The sequence below is a fragment of the Benincasa hispida genome, chromosome 1 (assembly GCF_009727055.1).
Source record: "Benincasa hispida cultivar B227 chromosome 1, ASM972705v1, whole genome shotgun sequence".
NCBI classification, from domain to species: Eukaryota; Viridiplantae; Streptophyta; class Magnoliopsida; order Cucurbitales; family Cucurbitaceae; genus Benincasa; species Benincasa hispida.
The window spans coordinates 26,551,766-26,570,912 of record NC_052349.1 but is presented as its reverse complement, the minus strand read 5'-3'; the positions used below and the strand labels follow the sequence as shown (position 1 = coordinate 26,570,912).

General features: G+C 34.7%; 1 protein-coding gene across 1 annotated transcript; it reads left to right on the top strand.

Annotated features, from left to right (window-relative positions):
- Positions 1-1,595: 1,595 nt before the first annotated feature.
- Positions 1,596-3,689, top strand: LOC120070214 (pentatricopeptide repeat-containing protein At3g60050-like). The gene has a single exon (XM_039022084.1). It carries the CDS (start codon positions 2,057-2,059, stop codon positions 3,512-3,514), a length of 1,458 nt encoding a protein of 485 aa, XP_038878012.1. The 5' UTR covers positions 1,596-2,056; the 3' UTR covers positions 3,515-3,689.
- The last annotated feature ends 15,458 nt before the right edge of the window (positions 3,690-19,147 follow it).

Sequence of the window (19,147 nt, the reverse complement as noted above, 5' to 3'; positions counted from 1 at the left end):
CAACATTTTTCTTTTCTTTTCTTTTCTTTTTTTTTTTTTTCCTGAATTACTTTCTCTTACTTTCTTCTTTTTTTTTTTTTTTGCAGTTCTTTTTTTCATTTCTTCTTCTATTTTTTTACTTTTTTTCTACATTTCTTTTTTTTTTTTTCGTTTTTTCTGCATTTCTACTTCTTCCTATTTTTCTTTGCATTTCTTTGTATTGAGCATCGAGCATCAAGCGTACAACATAGAGCGTAAAGCATAGAGCATGAAGCATCATTTATCGTGCATTGTACATCGAGCATCGAGCATAGAGCATACAATATAGAACGTAGAACAATAGAGCATGAAGCATCGTGTATCGTGTATCGTGCATCAAGCATGGAGCATCGTGTGTCATACATCGAGCATCGAGCATTGAATCGAGCATAGAGCGTATAACATAGAGCGTAGATGGAGATGTCCATGGGACGGGCAGGCCGGGGATGCCATTCCCCATCCCCGTCCCCACTCTTTATTTCATTATCCATCCACGTGAAATTTCCCACAGGGATCGAAGCGTGGATTCCCCGAGGGGAATTCGCAGGGATCAGGCTCCCTACAAAGAATTTTTTCTTGTTACATTTTTTTTTTTTTTTTGTTAAAAAGGCAATTAATTTAAATCACTAATGTGAGTAATTTTAATTAAATAATTAACTTTATCACTAAATTGTTTACTATGGTTAGTTTTATATGATAATTTAAATGTAAAGATAAATTAATCAAATTTTGACCTAAAAAAGCTAATTTATTTTTTTAGTAGAAAGGAATAAATATAAATCAAATTATTCACATATGTAATCTAAATTTAAAATTCAATCTAAACATATTCATTATATTTCCCAATAAATAATCAAATTTGAAATTAAAATATAATATTTATGTAATAATAATAATAACATAATTATAGATAACTATACTAAATAAATATGTAGAAGCTAATCGAGGCGAGGACGAGGAATGGGGATGGGGACGGGGAATGTATTCCCCATCCTTGTCCTCGTTTTAGCTCACAGGGAACTTTTTCCCCCACTCCCTCGCCCATTCTCCACCTAATCGGAAATCCTCGCCCCGTCCGAGGTAAGGTCCTGTAGAGTCCCATTCCCGTGAAAAAATTGGACATCTCTAAACATAGAGTACAGAGCATGGAGCATCGTGTATTATGCATCAAGCATGGAGCATCAAGTGGTGTTCTTAGTTGCAAGTGCACGAATGGTTTTCAAGGTTGAATTGGTAAATTCAAAGGATACTAATGCAAGTAGAATGTAACTTTTCATTCACTTTTAAAAAGATACCGACGTTTCATTAGAGCCCATTAAAAAGAGTCATTCATCCGATAGACTCCTCTTCTTTCTTTTTCTTTTTCTTTTTTTTTCAATGCAAAATTGTCCGTCATCTATCTTCTTCCGTAAAATCTCATGTCATGCAGTCATGGAAGATATAAAAGAAAGGAAAGGAGGTTAAAGTTGATATCTTCATCTCGTTTTTTAATGTTGTTACTAACGTAAGATAAAGCTAAATTTTCATTTTGTTTTACTTTTTTCCAAATATTTTTATAATAAATTTATGTTCGACATGTCGAACGGTGGGAAGTGAAGACGATCTGGGTAGAGAAACGACAATCGACAAGTCTCGAGAGTTGCTTTGTGTTTCAGTTCATGTTACCCTAGCAACCAAGTAGCATCTCTTCTCCTGTTTTCTCTCTTCCCCTCAATCTGAAGAAGGAACTTCGATCTTGTTTTCAAGCCTCAACTACAAAGATCTCTACACAATCGAAAAATCCCAGATAAGTCTTTATTCCAACTTCAAATTTTCTGATGTTACCTTGAAATTCAAAGGGCAAATTCTTTCTCAAATGAAAATTTTCTATTGGATTCATAACCTATTGCAAGATTGGGGGTGTTCATGGTAAATGGGTGCCTTCCAATTTGGGAAAACAAACGCTTCGGCGCTTTCCCATTTGCCCATTTTTGCTCTGTTATTCGATTACTTGATTTCCTTAAGTATTATGAGTCTTTAGCGATAATGGGTATTAATCATGAACTCTTTATCCCTTGTGAGTTCGCGGATAGTCTGCAGATTATTTACAACTTCTTTTATTGTGGGTCGAACAATTTGGAATCGGAACTTTGGTAGTGATGATCGATTTGAGTTTGTTGTGGAACCCCATAAGAAGGGGATGGAGGGATCAGAGTTTGGTTACTTTGCTGATGAAAATTCAGATTCTAGTGATATTGAGAGTGGTAGACCGGATGTTTTCTCATTGAGAAGGGGTTTTCTAGAGGATGCGAAAACTGATGCTGAAAAAGTTATTGAGATTCTCAAACAGGATGGTCCTGGATTTGACACATTTTTGGCTTTGGATGAACTGCAATTACAGGTCTCAGGGGTACTTGTTGGGGAAGTTTTGAAGGGAATTTTGAAAAGTACAAGTGTTCTAAACAAAACTCAATGTGCTAAATTGGGGTATAAGTTTTTCGTATGGACTGGTAAGGTCGAGAATTATAGACACACTGTGAAATCGTATCATTTGATCATGAAAATATTTGCTGAATGTGAAGAGTTCAAGGCTATGTGGAGGTTACTTGATGAGATGACTGAGAAAGGGTACCCTGTTACTGCAAGGACATTTATGATATTGATATGTACTTGTGGTGATGCTGGCTTGGCTAGGAAAGTTGTTGAGAGGTTTATCAAATCAAAAACATTTAATTTCAGGCCATTTAAACATTCTTATAACGCCATTCTTCATGGACTACTTGTTGTAAAACAGTACAAGTTGATTGAATGGGTGTATCACCAAATGCTGCTTGATGGTCACAGCCCAGACATTCTTACATATAATGTGCTATTGTTTGCAAGGTGCAAATTGGGGAAATTGGATCAGTTTCACAGATTGCTTGATGAAATGGCCAGCAATGGGTTTTCCCCTGATTTTCATACTTATAACATTCTTCTTTATGTTCTTGGCAAAGGAGATAAACCCCTTGCAGCTCTAAATCTTTTGAACCACATGAGGGAAGTGGGCTTTGATCCGAATGTTTTTCACTTCACAACGCTTATAAATGGACTTAGTAGGGCTGGAAATTTGGATGCTTGCAAATATTTTTTCGATGAACTAGTAAACAATGGCTGCATTCCTGATGTTGTTTGCTACACCGTGATGATCACAAGCTATACAGAAGCTGGGGAGCATGAGAAAGCTAGGGAATTATTTGATGAAATGATAATGAAGGGCCAGCTCCCTAATGTATTTACGTATAATTCCATGATTCGTGGTCTTTGTATGGTGGGTAAGTTCGAGGAGGCTTACTCTATGCTCGCTGAAATGGAATCCCGAGGTTGCAGACCAAATTTTCTTGTATATAGTACCCTTGTAAGTTATTTGCGAAATGCAGGAAGGCTTTCTGAGGCTCACAAAGTTATAACACACATGGTCGAGAAAGGGCAATATACCCATTTAGTGGCAAAAATCAAGGGATATAGGAGATGCTAGATCATTAGGGTGAGTCTTTGTAATTCTGAGATTATTCATTAATAACCAAATGAGAAATTCAAGAGCCAGTTTTTCCAGTCTCCTGATATTAATTAACGTCCAGATGATACAAGGATGTAGCGGCAACGATTATTCCACAATGCAACTTAGTCTCTGTCTTTTTAACTTTGTTATTCTTTTTTGTTTCTGTGGTTCTTCCCTCCCCTATCATTTTAGCCTTAAAATGTTTCAAGTTGATTCTTTTACAAATAGGACGAATGGAAATTTTGATGCTCGTTAAGCATGTAACATGGTTACAACTTAAATGGAGGAATAAACTTAATCTAACTATTAGTTTGAGGGTTGAATTGAGAACTAAAATAGCTTGAGGAATAGAAATGTTGACACAGTTTCAAATATCAGTGGCATAGTTTTTCTGTTGTGATCCTTTGTCTGTCTTTATAAAATGGCATTTACTTGTCTTCATTATGGAAGTGGCTGATTCTCATCAGCATCAAAATGGCAGTCCTCTCTAAAACTGCTGCTTCAGTTTTCAAATGTATGATCCTCTCTAAAACTTTCCCCCTTTCTTTATTCCTACCTAGTTTGGTCTGGTTTGATAGATGTGATGTCTTATCATCTTTGTTTTTGTGTATGTTTTTATCCTTCTCCTCCTCGGACCAACTGAAACCATCTGTACTTTCCCATCAAAGTAACATTACTAATTATCATCTAGTCTCTCCCTTGAGATCGGAAGTTTTTGTTGTACTAAAAAGAAAACAAACTCCAGTTATTTTTCTTCATCTTCTTCACCAATGCTACCATGGATCCTACTACTTTTACTGTCTGCTCCTCCGGATCTCAGCTGCAATGGAGTCAATCCCTGTTGATCAAAATGTCACACCCATTAAAATCCCCAAATCTAATAGGAATAGTGAGAGAGAGACAAATATGTCTGCACCTGCTTCTAGGGCTTTCTTCTTTGATTTGTCATTAGCCATTGTTAGAACCTGCAATACCCATCTTTTGCTAGAAACCAAAGAGAGTAAAGAGAAGTGAGAAGGAGAGAAATTAAAATGAAAAGAGAATTGTTTTAGCCATCTCTATAACACTATTTGGGATTTTTTTATTTTTTATTTTTGTTTCGTCCCTTTTGTTACATTTTTCAATTTAGTTATTTACGGTTGATGAATGTTAAAATTGGTTGAAGATAAGATTACAAAATTTTAGATGACGACATAATACTTATTAAATTGGTGAAATTTTAGATGAGAAGTCATCCATATCAAACTCAATAGTTTTATCGTTTCTCTCAAAATTTTGTAGTATAAATAAATACTCTTGGGAAACATTTGACGTGTAGAGTTGAATTGTTAATTATTACTTAGAAAGCTATTGTCTTTGTTTGTCGTGCAGAGTTGAGTTGAAATGTATGTATTTGGAGTATTGAGTTGAAGTGAGTCACAAAAGTATGTGTTTTTGGTATTGACTTGAGTTGAGTTGAGGGGTATCTAGTGTAGTTTTTTTTTTTTTAACAAAATTGATTTTTTCTTTTTTCTTTTTTTTTTTCCAATCACATACATATTTTCCTAAAATTTTTTAATGTTAAAAAATGCTTAAACTTTTTCCCATTCTTAAAACACAACAAATTATTACAAAGTAAACATATGCTAAACATGAATTTTGAATTCAAATTTTGAACATTCAATTATATAACATATGTTTTTTTTTTCCATTCCTAAACACTAAACATATTCCAAATAAATGAAAACTTTTCATAACTATTTAACCCTCAATCATGAATATCGAAGAAACTTAAAAATTGAACAATTTTTTTGTTTTTCTTCTTGAAAAACATAACATATTTTTACCATGCAATTTGAATATTCAATTGCATAACAATTTTATCTACATCCCTGAAGATGTCATATTCCAATGAAATGAACATTTTCTCTAATCCTTAATGTTCAACTTTTAACCCCTCAATTAATTTTAACTCAACCATAAATGTTGACGCAGACAAAATACTATTATTTATATAGCAACAACCCTACAATATACTTTAACGGTCGTACAACGTACAAGTTGAACCTACAAAAAAAATAAGGTTGTCATTAATGGTCTATTTACATGTTCACAAAACTAGGGTTGTAATTAATGGTTCATCAGAGGTAGTTTTCATCAAAGTTGGTCACCTAAGATGAATGTTAGTGTTGGTTATCAAAGGGGATTGTAACCGGAGTTGATAATCGAAGGTGGTTTTCGTTGGAATTTGTCGTCGAATGTGGTTACCGAAGCCTAGAGTTATTGGTCATCAGAGGTGGTGTCGGAGACTGAAGTTGGTCATCGTGGTTGGCTGCACGAAGGTAGTCGTTGGAGTATGTTGTCAGAGTTATCGTTGGAGGTAGTTACCGAAACCTAGAGTTGATCATCGGAGTTAGTAGTGCGAAGATGGTCATTAGAGTTGCTTATGCGAAGGTGGTGGTCAGAGTTGGCTACCAAAATTGTTGTCGAAGGTGATTGTGGAAGCCTAGAGTTGGTTGTCGAAGTGCGTCACTGGAGTGTGGTAGTGGTAGTCGTCCATGGTGGCCAATAGGTGGAGCCATTGAGAACATTAAAGGGAGAAGAGTTGGGTGAGTTGGGGTGAGTTGGAGGTAGAGTTAGGGTGAGTTGGAGTGCATTGAGCTGAGTTGGTAAAAAAAGTCAACTCGACTCCACCAAGATTTAAAGTTGGTGGACTAAACATTGAATTGTAATTTTTACCAACTCAATTCGATTTGTGTTGGTGAGCCAAACACTCCTCCTACCACTTTTCCTCCTATTTCTATAAAATCACTAGGTATTATGCTAGGAAAGGGGTTACATAGAAATATAAGGCAAGTTTATCATCAACAAACTTTAACATTCACCAAAACTCAATGGACTTCGTTGAAACTTTTTAAACAATGAAAACTGAATTTTCTTAATAATAAAAAAGGTTCTTTTTAGTCATGTAATTTGATACTTGTTCAAGTTTCGTCCCTATAATTTAAAATGTTCAACTTTAGTTCTTGTATTTTCAATAAATCTTAAATTTAGTATTGTTGTATTTTCAATCAATTTTAAATTTCCTCTCTGTAATCTACTACTAGATTGTTGTTGGTTTTTTAAAATTTTGTTTATTATTTATTAACATTTTTACTATAAATTTTAGGAATATTTTAGATAATGTATTTTATTGCATAAAAACTATGATTATTATTTAACCAATTTTGATAAAGTATAACTCTTAGAGACTAAATATAAGATTTGTTGAAAGGTCATGAACTAAAAAATAGACATTTGAAAGTACAGAGACTAAAGTTAAACAAACTTTAAAGTATAAAAATCAAAATGGTATCATAACCTTAAGAAAAAAAAAAACATTAGAGACTATAAAATATAATAACTTTTCAAAAATTTCAAGTTTAGCCTAAACATTTTCAAGTATATTAAAAAATTTGCATAAAAATAAGAGAAATTATAAGAGATAGCAAAATCAGGTGAAAAAAATTAAAGATATGGCTTCTTTAAGATATTTGCAAATTGAACGATCAATTTTTAATTCTTTTGAAAATTACAAGTTTGCCCTCGTGCACGCTTTTTCATTCCCTCTCTTCTTCCCTTTCTCGTTTTTTCCTTTTTCTCAATGTACAACATCTTCTTCTTCCTTTTCTTTTTTTCCCATTTCCGATTCTGCGGCCCTCATCACTTGCATTGTTCGAAATTTTGGTTCTTCTTCTTTTTTCCGATTTCCTCGGTTCTTGGGTTATTCATCACCTTCACGAAGCTTTGCGAGAAGTTTCAAGATTTGGTTTGGGTTTTGAGAAGCTAATTTCACGTTTTTCATTCTTTTGGGTTTCGTGATAGAGATTGAGAAGAAGGGAGCGGCCTTTAGATGGAAGAGACGAGAGAGAGGGCTTGTGCCGTCAAGGACGGTGACGACGGCGTGAGCACGAGCGAAGGGTGGCGAATGGTGCGCGCGTGACAGAGAAGATGGGTTTCAGGGTTCAGATGGGAGAGACTCAGATAGCAGAGATTACAAGAGAAGGGAAGAGACGACCGTTTTCTTTTCCTAATATTTCTCAAATTTAAAGTTATCTGTGAACTGATATCACATTTCTCAAATTAAAAGCTATCATTGATAGCAACTATGAATGTTATTAGTGATAGCAACTAATATCACATTTCTCAAATTGAAAGCTATCAGGGATATTCATTGATAACAACTATCAGTGTCACATCACTTCCCAGATTTACCTCTTTCACCTAGAAGGAGGCGTGAATACAGCAAATACCATCCTTTGTAATATCTACTATCCGTCTTGACCTGTTCAACAACTCTTAACACCAAGCAAACAACAACTTAACTTAAAATATTACTTTATTAATAATAACTAAATGTTCATACAAACTACTTTACAAACTCGAAACCAACTACATTCAACCAAACCCCAAAGTACTAAGACAAATAACCAACTCTATGGTATGGTAGACTTCGACTTCGCATGACATCCATAACTTTTCTCTTCCATTACCTGATGCAGAAAAACAAAATATTTGAAAAACGTAAGTTAGGAAGCCCAGTGAGTGACATTTTATGAAACAACTTTTTTGTTTCAAAACACATTTGAAACAATGCATACTTTAAATCTCTAATCAGTAACTCTTTTCAAATGTATGAAAAAAAGAAATACTTTTTTAACGCATGTTATTTTAATAGAAACTCATCCAAACACATGATAAACTTTTTATAATAAAGAATCACATGAAACTTAATAAAATGCATGATAAATCCATCATCAAATATGTACCCAAACATCCCTGGGTCAACCAACTCAACACGCCCATGCACTGAGGTTGAACCAACTTACACACTCAGTCACTGAGGTGGAACCAATTCAACACACTCAGTATCTTCTACTGCGAAACCAACTTGACGCATAGCAGTTATTGTATGTGCACACAGAGCTCAAATATCTCTTCAGGGTACCAGATCTAATAGGTTAAAAACCTCTTTCTCAAACCATTACTTTTCAAAAACATCGCATGAATAATCATACAAGAGTTTGAATTTAAATCCATGACTCAATGGATGATGATAAAATCATATATATATGTATAAACCTTGGAACAACTCATAAACATAACTAATTTCATAAAACACTTTTAAACATAGACAAAATAGGATTTTTCTTTTAGGAAGGGTCGCTCATCATTGTTGGCTAGAACTTCCTTAAGGTTGGCAAAATCCCTACTGGGTTAGATCCTCACAAATGCCCACCTTGATCGGAGCAAGGAATCCCTAGTTTGATTGAGGATGGGGTCAAATCGGGAACCCAAAACGGGTCCTCGAACCAGAGACGGGGCAAGGATAGTCCTGACCTTGACCCCACCCCAAATATATTAAAAATATATTGATTTTAAATAAAAATGATTAAAAATAAAAATAAAAGACATAATTTTTCCCTTGGGCACCTGATCCTCGAATGGGGACTCCCTGACCTCGACCCCGATTCCACCAAATGAGAAAAGGGTGGGGACGGGGATTAAAAATCCCTATGGATATGGGGATGAAGAATGCATCATTGTCCCTGTCCCATTGCCACCCCTAAACTTATTGGGTTATAAGTTTCTCCAACCTTAATTTGACCTGAAAAATAGTCCATGCTTATCAAGGCATCCCTCATAATTTTTCCCAAGCTTAAATAGCTCCTAATTAATCCATAATTATCCTCAATCCACCTTATATTCTTATTAACTCTCATTTTTCCAAATTCAGTGTATTTGTAAAGTAGCCCCTAAATTATTCCATAATTACCCAAAAATACCCTTAAATCCAAAATTATTAATTTAGAGCTAAAATATCAAGAAAATCTTAATTGGATTCCAAAATAACTCACCAAACTCCAAAATAGTAAAAAACATGTCAATGGGATCAAAATAGGCCATAGGCACTGGGTGTGTTGAGGCATGTTGGATACAATAGGTGAATGGGGGCACACACACATGGGTGTGTTGAGCGTCGGCACTGCTGAGCAAGCATGAGCATACGTCCAGAGTGTGGGACGTGCGTGTGAGCACTGGCAGGGTGTCGAGCGTGCGCAAGGCTATGGGTGTCATACTCCCTCCCAAGTTTACCTCTTTCATCTAGAAGGAGGTGTGAGGTGTGAGAACAACAAATACCACCCTTTTGTGATATTTATTATCCAATCTAACCTATTCTACCTAACTAATTTTCAAGCTATCAACCCAACAAATAATAATCTATTATTAAACAACTAACTCAAATATCTTTACAAAGAATTTTAATAGGACTCTGATCTAGTTCAACATTCATAACTTGATTGAATTGGATTTCGCTGATACTAACCCTGAACCCAAGACACTAAACTATGTAATGAACCCAATCCTGTGACAGACTTCGGCCTTCAGCGACAACCGGAACTCCTTCGCTACATGGGAGAAAAACAAAACATTTGGAAAACTTAAGCTGGAAAGCCTAGTGAGTGGTACTTTAATATGAACATGGGCTTTTCTTTTGGAAATACTTTCTGGACAACATTTATTAAGCAAGATTAATTCAATAACCAGATCTTTAAACATTTAATAACCTTTCAAAGAATGTTCAACATCAAATAATCCTTTAGAATAAAACATATCAACTCATAATAGGAAATCTTGGAAACATATGCAAATTAATATAATAGCATGATCATAAGTCTTCTCAAATAAACTATAGAATAGTTCATATAAATTTCAGAATCTAGGAAAAATCTCACTAAACTCTATATCCAATTTAACCCATCTCTTGTGCACATGTCGATAATTTTCACTAGACATACTCGAGTATACTGACAATTCCAGTCAGAGCGTGTTGACAATCCTCGTCAAATATCCACAAAGTAGACTAACATTCCCTGGTACCTAAGCCAATGGCTTGAAATCTACTTCCTTTAAAACCACCATGAAATCATACTACATCATAGATCAAACTCTTTTGGAATCCTTAGATAAAACATGTTTATATAAATCGCACGTTCAAGATTCATAAAAATACATCATATTCATTGAGTTCATTCATAAAAAATACTAACTAAAATACTATATGCATATAGTTCATAATTTGAAATACTTGAAAATCAAATCACTCACAATCAACCCGTTGATCCATAGATTTTTAGTTCTACGGATTCTTGATAATCCTGAAATTTAATTGACAACTCCCTAATTATTCTCTAAAAGACCATAATCCAATTTATTTGAAAATTAATCTTCAAATAAAACCAATTCACTTAAACTTTCCAAAACCCTCATCTGGTCCAATTTAAGATTTTACTTTACAAATCGATCCTTTAATTACTTTAAAATTAACTTAAGATCCCAAACTTAATCTCCAATAAGAACTAACTCCACTTTAATTTTCCTTAAACCTTAATCTTGACCATTTTAGCCTTTCCCTTTCAAATTTAACTTTAATTTTACTAAATTTAGAATTTACTCACAATTAAGTTCCCTTAACAAAATTCAAATTAACGTAACTTCCCAAATAAACCCGATTCTAGGTTTTAAGTGTCTTAAAAATGCCAATGTCAATTATCATTAATGTTTCTCTGAACCTTACTGGTCCAATTTTATAAATTTTCTCCATTAACCCTAATTAAAATTTATTTAACAAATTAATCTCTTAATCAACTTCAAAATTAATTTAGGATCTCAATTTCCAATTTTCTCTAATTTTAGGTTTAAAGTATCATAATAATACCAATTGTACCCCTAATCATGCTTGAAAATACATAAATTAACCTAAATTTGAATTTTCAACTTTTAATGACGGAAGGATTCATCTTCAACCTCCAGCCCAGAATTTCCAAATTCAGCCTCTATTTTTCCCGTGAGCTTTTTAGACTTAAATTCATCATTTTTTTGGCCACTTAAAGCTTAATTAATATATATAAACCTTTTACCCATCATTAGAATTAACTAACCTCAAATTTTAGACGACTAAATTGTCCTAAACTCCCAGAATCGATCAAACACTCCTCGAAACCTCTGTTTTCAGGCGACAGTTTCCAGAGTTTAAATACGATGTTTTTGGTGAATAAGAGCTTAATTACTCTCAACAAAACTTCAGAGAGACCTTATAAATTCCTTACCTTTATAATTATGTGTCTTCATTCTAGTTACTTCTTTCTCCACCGCCTTTTGAGATGTAAAACCAATATATACGAAATTAGTTAAGTTCAAAGTTAATAGTACGAGCCCTATGTGAGTTGAGTTGAGCTGCGCACGTATTGGCATTTATGTTTAATTTTTTTTCCCACTTCTCCCACCAATATAAATTTTCGGTTCTTTATTTCAACTTCCTCCTCATTCTATTTTTCTTTTACTTCCTTTTTAAAAATTCCTTTCCCTAGTTTTATAACAAATTAGATGGTCTATATAATATATAAATCCACTATAAACTCCTAACTTCAAATTTTCCAATTTCATTTGATATTTCATAAAAACTTTATTTACATATAAAGATTATAGCTAGAGATGTCCATGGGGCGAGGCGGACTCGGGATACCATTCCCCATCCCCGTCCGCACTCCCCATTTTATTCCTCATCCCTGTGAAACTCCCCACGGGGATCGGGGTGGGATTCCCCGCGTAAAATTTTTACCCGTTACTTTTTTTTTGTTGTAAAAAGCTAATTAATTTAAATCACTAATATGAGAAATTTTTAATTAAATAATTAACTTTATCACTAAATTGTTTATTATGGTTAGTTTTATATGACAATTTGAATTAAAGATAAATTACTCAAATTTTAGCTTAAAAAGCTAATTAATTTTTTTCAGTAGAAATAAATAAATATAAATCAAATTATTTACATATATAATCTAAATTTAAACATTCAATTTAAACATATAACATAATATTAGATAACTATACTAAATAAATATATAAAAGTTAATCAGGGCCGGAGAATGTTTAGCTCACGAAAATTTTTTTTTCCCCACTCCCTCTCTCATTCCTCGCTTAATCGGGGAATCCCAGGGAAATTGGACATCTCTAATTATAACTATTATTATCATTATGTTATTTTTTTTCTTCAAATTTCCATTTAATTGATAACTTCTTTACATTTTATAATTAACAATTTCCCTCCGTACTTATTTAATTAATTCAAATTTTAAACATTTCTTTCTTAATCTTAACTTTGAAGCATCTTAAATTAAAATACTTAATAATTAAATTCAATTAACTTAAATCCTTTTTCCTAACTTATCAATAATTCCAAACTTCATTTGTATGTTACTAATCGCCAATTATACCACACTTATTCAAATTCAGCTTTTTAAGTGTAACTTTATATTCTAATTTTATCATATTTACCTCACCTAATTTAATCCTGGAATAATTCCACCCTAATATAAATTTTCAAAATAAACTTCCTTTTTCCCAACAACTCACATAATTTACCATTTACCCTTAACTTATTAAATATTTGAATCCCAAAACATCTATTAATATTTTTCCCACACTAACCATACTTTAGCATTTCAATTGTTGGAAACTAGTCTTTATTATAAATTTTCAATTTCCCTCATTTATCTCTATCTTAAGTCATTAGCTCAACTTTTATTTATTTAGTGTAATCTGAAGTGTAAATAGGCTATGGCATGCGTGAGGGCAGGCGTGTGCATGGGCTGGGCAGCTAGGTTGGCACCCTTGAGCTGTCTTCCTCGATCCTGATTTTCCAATCACCTCTCAAAATTTATTTGATCAAATCCAACCATACCCAATCAAATAGTTTTTATAGAACTCAGGAGAGACCGTTTAACTTACTAACTTAAATTTTTGGAAATTTAAAACCCATCAAAAATGCCTCAAAAAGCCCTTCAAATCAGCTTTGCCCAGTTTTGCCCTTATCACTGACCACCTTCGGATTTTTTTCAAAATTTTCAATCTTCCTAGCCTTTAATCTTCATGGCAGCCTATGATAGTCATCCTCACTCATTATTTTTCATTTTAGCTTAAGAAATTCTGAATTTGCACAAGTGGTTTGGAAGAACCAATTCCATCTCTCATCCTTATATACACAATCTAACATGCACCACCCTTGCGAACATGCTGCCAACTCCTACTTCCCCCTTTCTCATGGCTTCAACATGCAACACCAACTTTCAGATCCTCTTTGAGGTGTTCTCAGCCCTCACCTAAGCCTTCCACCTCCTACTTTCCATGGTTAAGGCGTCTTTCAACAAATTAGTTCCTTTCTACCTCCTACTTCTCCATGCATCACTTGACCAATCTTTAGCCACCTCCATCTTCTTCATGCAAGCATCTGCTTAAAAGCTCTCCACCACCTACTTGTTTTGCGTGATGAAGGGACTTAACCAAATTAATTCTTTTCCAATTCTTTCTTCCCTTTAATCTATTTTAACAAAAATCCACCACATTCCCCAATTTTTGCTTCCAAATTAATTTCAATCTTTGTATTTTAACTTTACTTTCTTGGGTAAATTCTTTAATGTATCTAATAAGGAAAAGAGGACTTACAAATTACTACCCCTTTAAAAGAATTTCGTCTTGGAAATTCAGCTAAAGTTGTCCAAAGATAAGTAAGACCAATTGGATATCCTCATAAATTTGTAACTTACCAACCCTAAAAAATCATCCCAGGATGGATTAATCCCAACACAAACAGCTCATCCCCGTCCTACGTGCACATAAAGCTCAACTAAGTTTCTGGGTTAACCCATAATTTAGCTTTAGAGCCCGACACTTTCATGGCTCCAAGTTAAGCCATATTTCAGCCTCAAAGTCATTTTCTTTCGCCTCTAAGCTAACCCATATTTTAGCTTTGGAGGTTCCCTATACATCCGACTTCGAGCTAAGCCATGTTTCAGCCTCAAAGCTTTGTCTCCCCTTTTTTCCACTCTAAGTTAAGCCATATTTCAACCTCGAAGTTAGGTTGTTCTCATCATAGGCTCATAAATTATATCCGAAGATCTCTGACCATATCATGCGAGGTTCTCTCCATGGGCTCAAAAACTAGATTCGGAGATCTTCTAACCATCCTATATGGTATGATAAACTTATTCCGAGCTAGGCTTCATTTTAGCCTCCCACCAAGGTGTTGTGTTATTTATATTTGCCCCGATCACATAACACCTTACTTATTTCCTAAAGCCAAACTCCCTATTTCTTAGTCTATCAATAGTGTTTCTAGGCTCTTTAGTCCCAACCATTTTTGGTTTCATACCTTCAAACAATATGATTAAGGAATTGTTCTTCTAACCTGAGAATGACTTGATTCATCCCTATCCTCCTTACCAGGTTTTCTGGTAGCATTGCGAGTTCCAATATTGGCTTGCCTGCTGGGTCTGCCAATTTGAGATATGATTCCTACCATTTGCTAACTGACACCTTTAGGAATACTTCTACCTAACCCATGCAATAACCACATGCTGACTTCCTTATTGCATTCTAACTTCCTGACTCAACCCTAGGCTCTCCAAAAACTTTCTCGACCATGAACAGATCACCAGGTTTCCTTAACGTATAACTCTTGGTTTTCATAACCTTGTTTTAATCTTAACTTCTTAATTCCTTGAACTTCTATTCTTAACTCGCTCGACCCACAAATTTTTCCTCAAAATCTAACACCCTAATATTTTATAACTTAACAGACTCCTTAAGTTTTTATAAACTTAACTGGTTTCCTTACCTTTCCCAAGTTTTTGTGAATTATTGGCTCTACCTTCCAATCATAACCCTCAGGTTTCCCTGATACTGGCTCTGATACAACTTGTCACACCCCCTCCTAGTTTACCTCTTTCACATAGAATGAGGCGTGAAGGCAACAAATACCACCTTTTTTGTGATATCTACTATCTGCTTTGACTTGTTCAACAACTCCTAACACCAAGCAAACAACTTAACTTAAAATATTACTTTATTAATAATAACTTAATGTTCGTACAAATTGTTTTACAAACTCCAAACCAACTACATACAACCAAACCCCATAAGATAAATAACTAACTTTGTGGTATGGCAGACCTCGACTTCGCATATCACCTATAAATTTTCTCTTCTGTTATATGGGGAGGGGGGAAAGGGACAAAACATTTGGAAAATGTAAGCTGGAAAGCCCAGTAAGTGACATTTTATGAAATAATCTTTTTGTTTCAGAGCACATTTGAAACAACGCATGCTTTAACACTTTAATCAGAAACTCTTTTCAAATGTATGAAAGAAAGAAATACCTTTTAACGCATATTATTTTAATAGATACTCATCCAAACACATGATAAACTTTTTATAACAAAGAATTACATGAAACTTAATAAAACGCATGATAAATTAGTCATTGAACCTGTACCTAAACATCCTTGGGTGGAACCAACTCAACACACCCAGGCACTGAGGTGGAACCTGAAGGATCCCAATGAAGGGTCCTTGAGCAAAAGCAATGGATCATCCCAAACCCTATTTTTATAGAATTCGATTTTACAGAGAAACATACACAATTATGCATTTAATTTCAAAATAATACAACATGCAAAAAGTGAAAAACAGAAAACTAAATTTGGGTTTCAAAAACCCTTACCTTTGAAGACGTTTCTTCAATTCTCTGACCACAAGAATGACCTCGGTATTCTCTTATGAGAATCTAGAAGGTGTGGGCTTTGGTGATTTTGGATTGAGTGGGAAGAGGAAAGATTGAGAGGAAGGAGGTAAGAAAAAATTTCTTCTCTAGGATCTCTTTAATCACAGAACTATTATATGTATTTTGCTACTGAAGAAGTACACTCCCTCCTACACATTTTGAGAGAAAAATGGGAGGTAGTTACAACTCCCTCCCGAAAATAGTAGTTAATAAAATTAATTTTAATTTTAATAACAAACTTTGATATATATATATATATTAATTAATTAATAATATCATATATAATTAATTCCCTCAATTAATTTGAACAATTCAAATTAATCCAAAAACTGATTCTCAATAAATCCCGTTGAGCTATCAAAAGGACTTCATGGACTTGTAGCTTGAAGCTCCAATAGTACACGAATAATTAATGAAACTCTTTAATTAAATTATTCACCATCCGTTAACTATCAGGCACTCCACTAAAGACCAACAACTGCACTCTTCGCACTACAGATATATTTCTGTGTCCATTAGATATAACCAATCAATAATACGATGACCCTTCACAAATTACTTGTAAATTTAGCTAGACCAAAATTACCATTTTGCCCCTGTAGCTACATCTAACTCTTTAAGTGTTACTGCCTCTAATGAACAATAAATCATAGTCTAACTATGATCAAAGCCCTCTCGGCCAAGAGAGGATGTGGCGCCACATTGTTCAAGCCCCAAAATCAGTTCTTAAGGGAGTAATTTATCTATTTGCCCCGACATTGAGGAAGGACTGAATTCCTTCTTATGTAGCTGTGTTCCTAGCTCCTCAATCAGATGAATCCCAAAAATGGTAGGCTTGTTGAGTCGGCGATCTGACCACTCTCACCCATTCAAATCAAAGTATCGCCCTCACAAGCAAGAGTTCACAACTCATTCAAGATTCAGGTCATATTACTTATGGTCATACTGGTGAAATGTAAGTCTCTATTATGAACGACATTATATAATGAGACCAAATACTTCATGGTCGATCTTATACAAACTCCTTTGTATAGAATATCTCCACTCACATGTCTCCACATGAATGATCAGGATCATATCATTTGTATCACTTTACAACAATTGTAACACCTACAAAGCAGGCTATACTCGTAGTGTCACCAGGATAAGATATCCAGCCTTATCCATCTACTATAGATCATTTATGCTATCACTTAAACATAATCCACCCGTATGTCTCCACATATATGTTTAAGCTACAAGATAACCTTGGATATTAGTTTATTGATTTGTGGTTAATGCAACTAATTTTGAAATAAAACATCACATATTTTATTACATAAATAAAATATTTGTACATTACAATTACAAACTATAGGACCTTACAAGACTTAGGGCATCAATCCTAACAATCTCCCACTTGACCAAAAGCTAGTGGGGTGTACAGTGTAAAAGTCAAACTATAATACAAAGTACACAAAGCAATAAACTAGGGCACAAACTGCCTATTACAAAGTCTCCCACTTGCCTTAGTCTAAACATGGCATGTCCCATAGACCTATACTCTGTAGTTGACCCTCAAACACCTTAGCCGTGAGGGCCTTTGTAATTGGATCAGCAACATCATGTTGCACAATCTCTCGGATGAGATGATACTTCCACTCGATGTGTTTGCCACGCTTGTGACTTCTATGTTCTCAAGAATTAGCCATAGCACCACTATTATCACAATAAAGTGTGATGGACTTTGACATGTCTTGAACGACTTCCAGATCAGTCAAGAATTTCTTGAGCCAAACAGCTTCCTTAGCAGCTTCACAAGCCGCTACATTAAGAGTGAACTCTTTCTATATTGGAGTCAGCAATGCACCTTTACTTGGTGCTCCTCCAGACTACTGCTCCTCCGTTAAGAGTGAACACTGATCCTGATGTAGATTTCTTAGAATCCTTATCAGTCTGAAAATGAGTCCATGTATCTAGTAAGGATCATATCCTTAGAACCATACACGAGTATGTAATCCCTCTTTCTCTATAGATACTTGAGGATGTTCTTAACGGTGGTCCAGTGATCATATTCTGGATTAGACTGATAACTACTGATTATCTCCACCGTATAGTAGATGTCAGGTGTCGTATATAACATTGCATACATCAAGCTGCCAACAGCCGATGCATAGGGGATCCATCTTATTTCCTCAACCTCTTGAGGTGTCTTAGGACATTGCTCCTTAGAAAATATCACTCCATGCCTAAAAGATAGTAAGCCTGTCTTAGAGTTTTGCATGGAATACTTGACAAGCATTTTTTCAATGTAGGATGCTTGAACAGAGCTATCATTTTGTTATTTTGATCTCTAAAGATCTGAATTCCTAGAACAAACTAAGCCTTTCCCAAATCCTTCATTTGGAATTGGGTCACCAGCCAGTTCTTAACTTCAGTCAGGTAGACCTACATCAATTTCAATGAGTAGGATATCGTCTACATATGACACTAAGAAAGCTAGTGAACTGCTGACGATCTTCTTGTATACACAAAGCTCATCAACATTTTGATCAAAGTCATAAGATTTGATCACATTATCAAACCTTATATTCCAAGATCGAGAAGCTCGATTCAGTCCATAAATAGATCTATTAAGTCTACAACCTTTTGCTTTTGACCTTGGGTTATGAATCCCTCGGACTGCTCCATGTAAATGGTCTCATCAAGATTGCCATTTAGAAAGGCAGTCTTGACGTCCATTTTCCAAATCTCATAGTAATAATATGAGCAATGGACAGGAGGATCCGGATAGACTCTAACATGGCAACAGGTGAGAAGGTCTCCTCGTAGTCGGCTCCCTCAACCTGGGTATAACCCTTTGCCACTAGTCTAGCCTTGAAGGTTTGCACCTTCCCATCATCACCCTGTTTTCTCTTGTAGATCTATTTGCAACTTCTAGGTTTTACTCCATCAGGTATACAAGATCACATACTGAATTGAAGTACATT

Excerpts from the sequence above, each read along its gene's own strand:
- LOC120070214 (XM_039022084.1), top strand. The coding sequence starts at position 2,057 with ATGAACTCTTTATCCCTTGTGAGTTCGCGGATAGTCTGCAGATTATTT.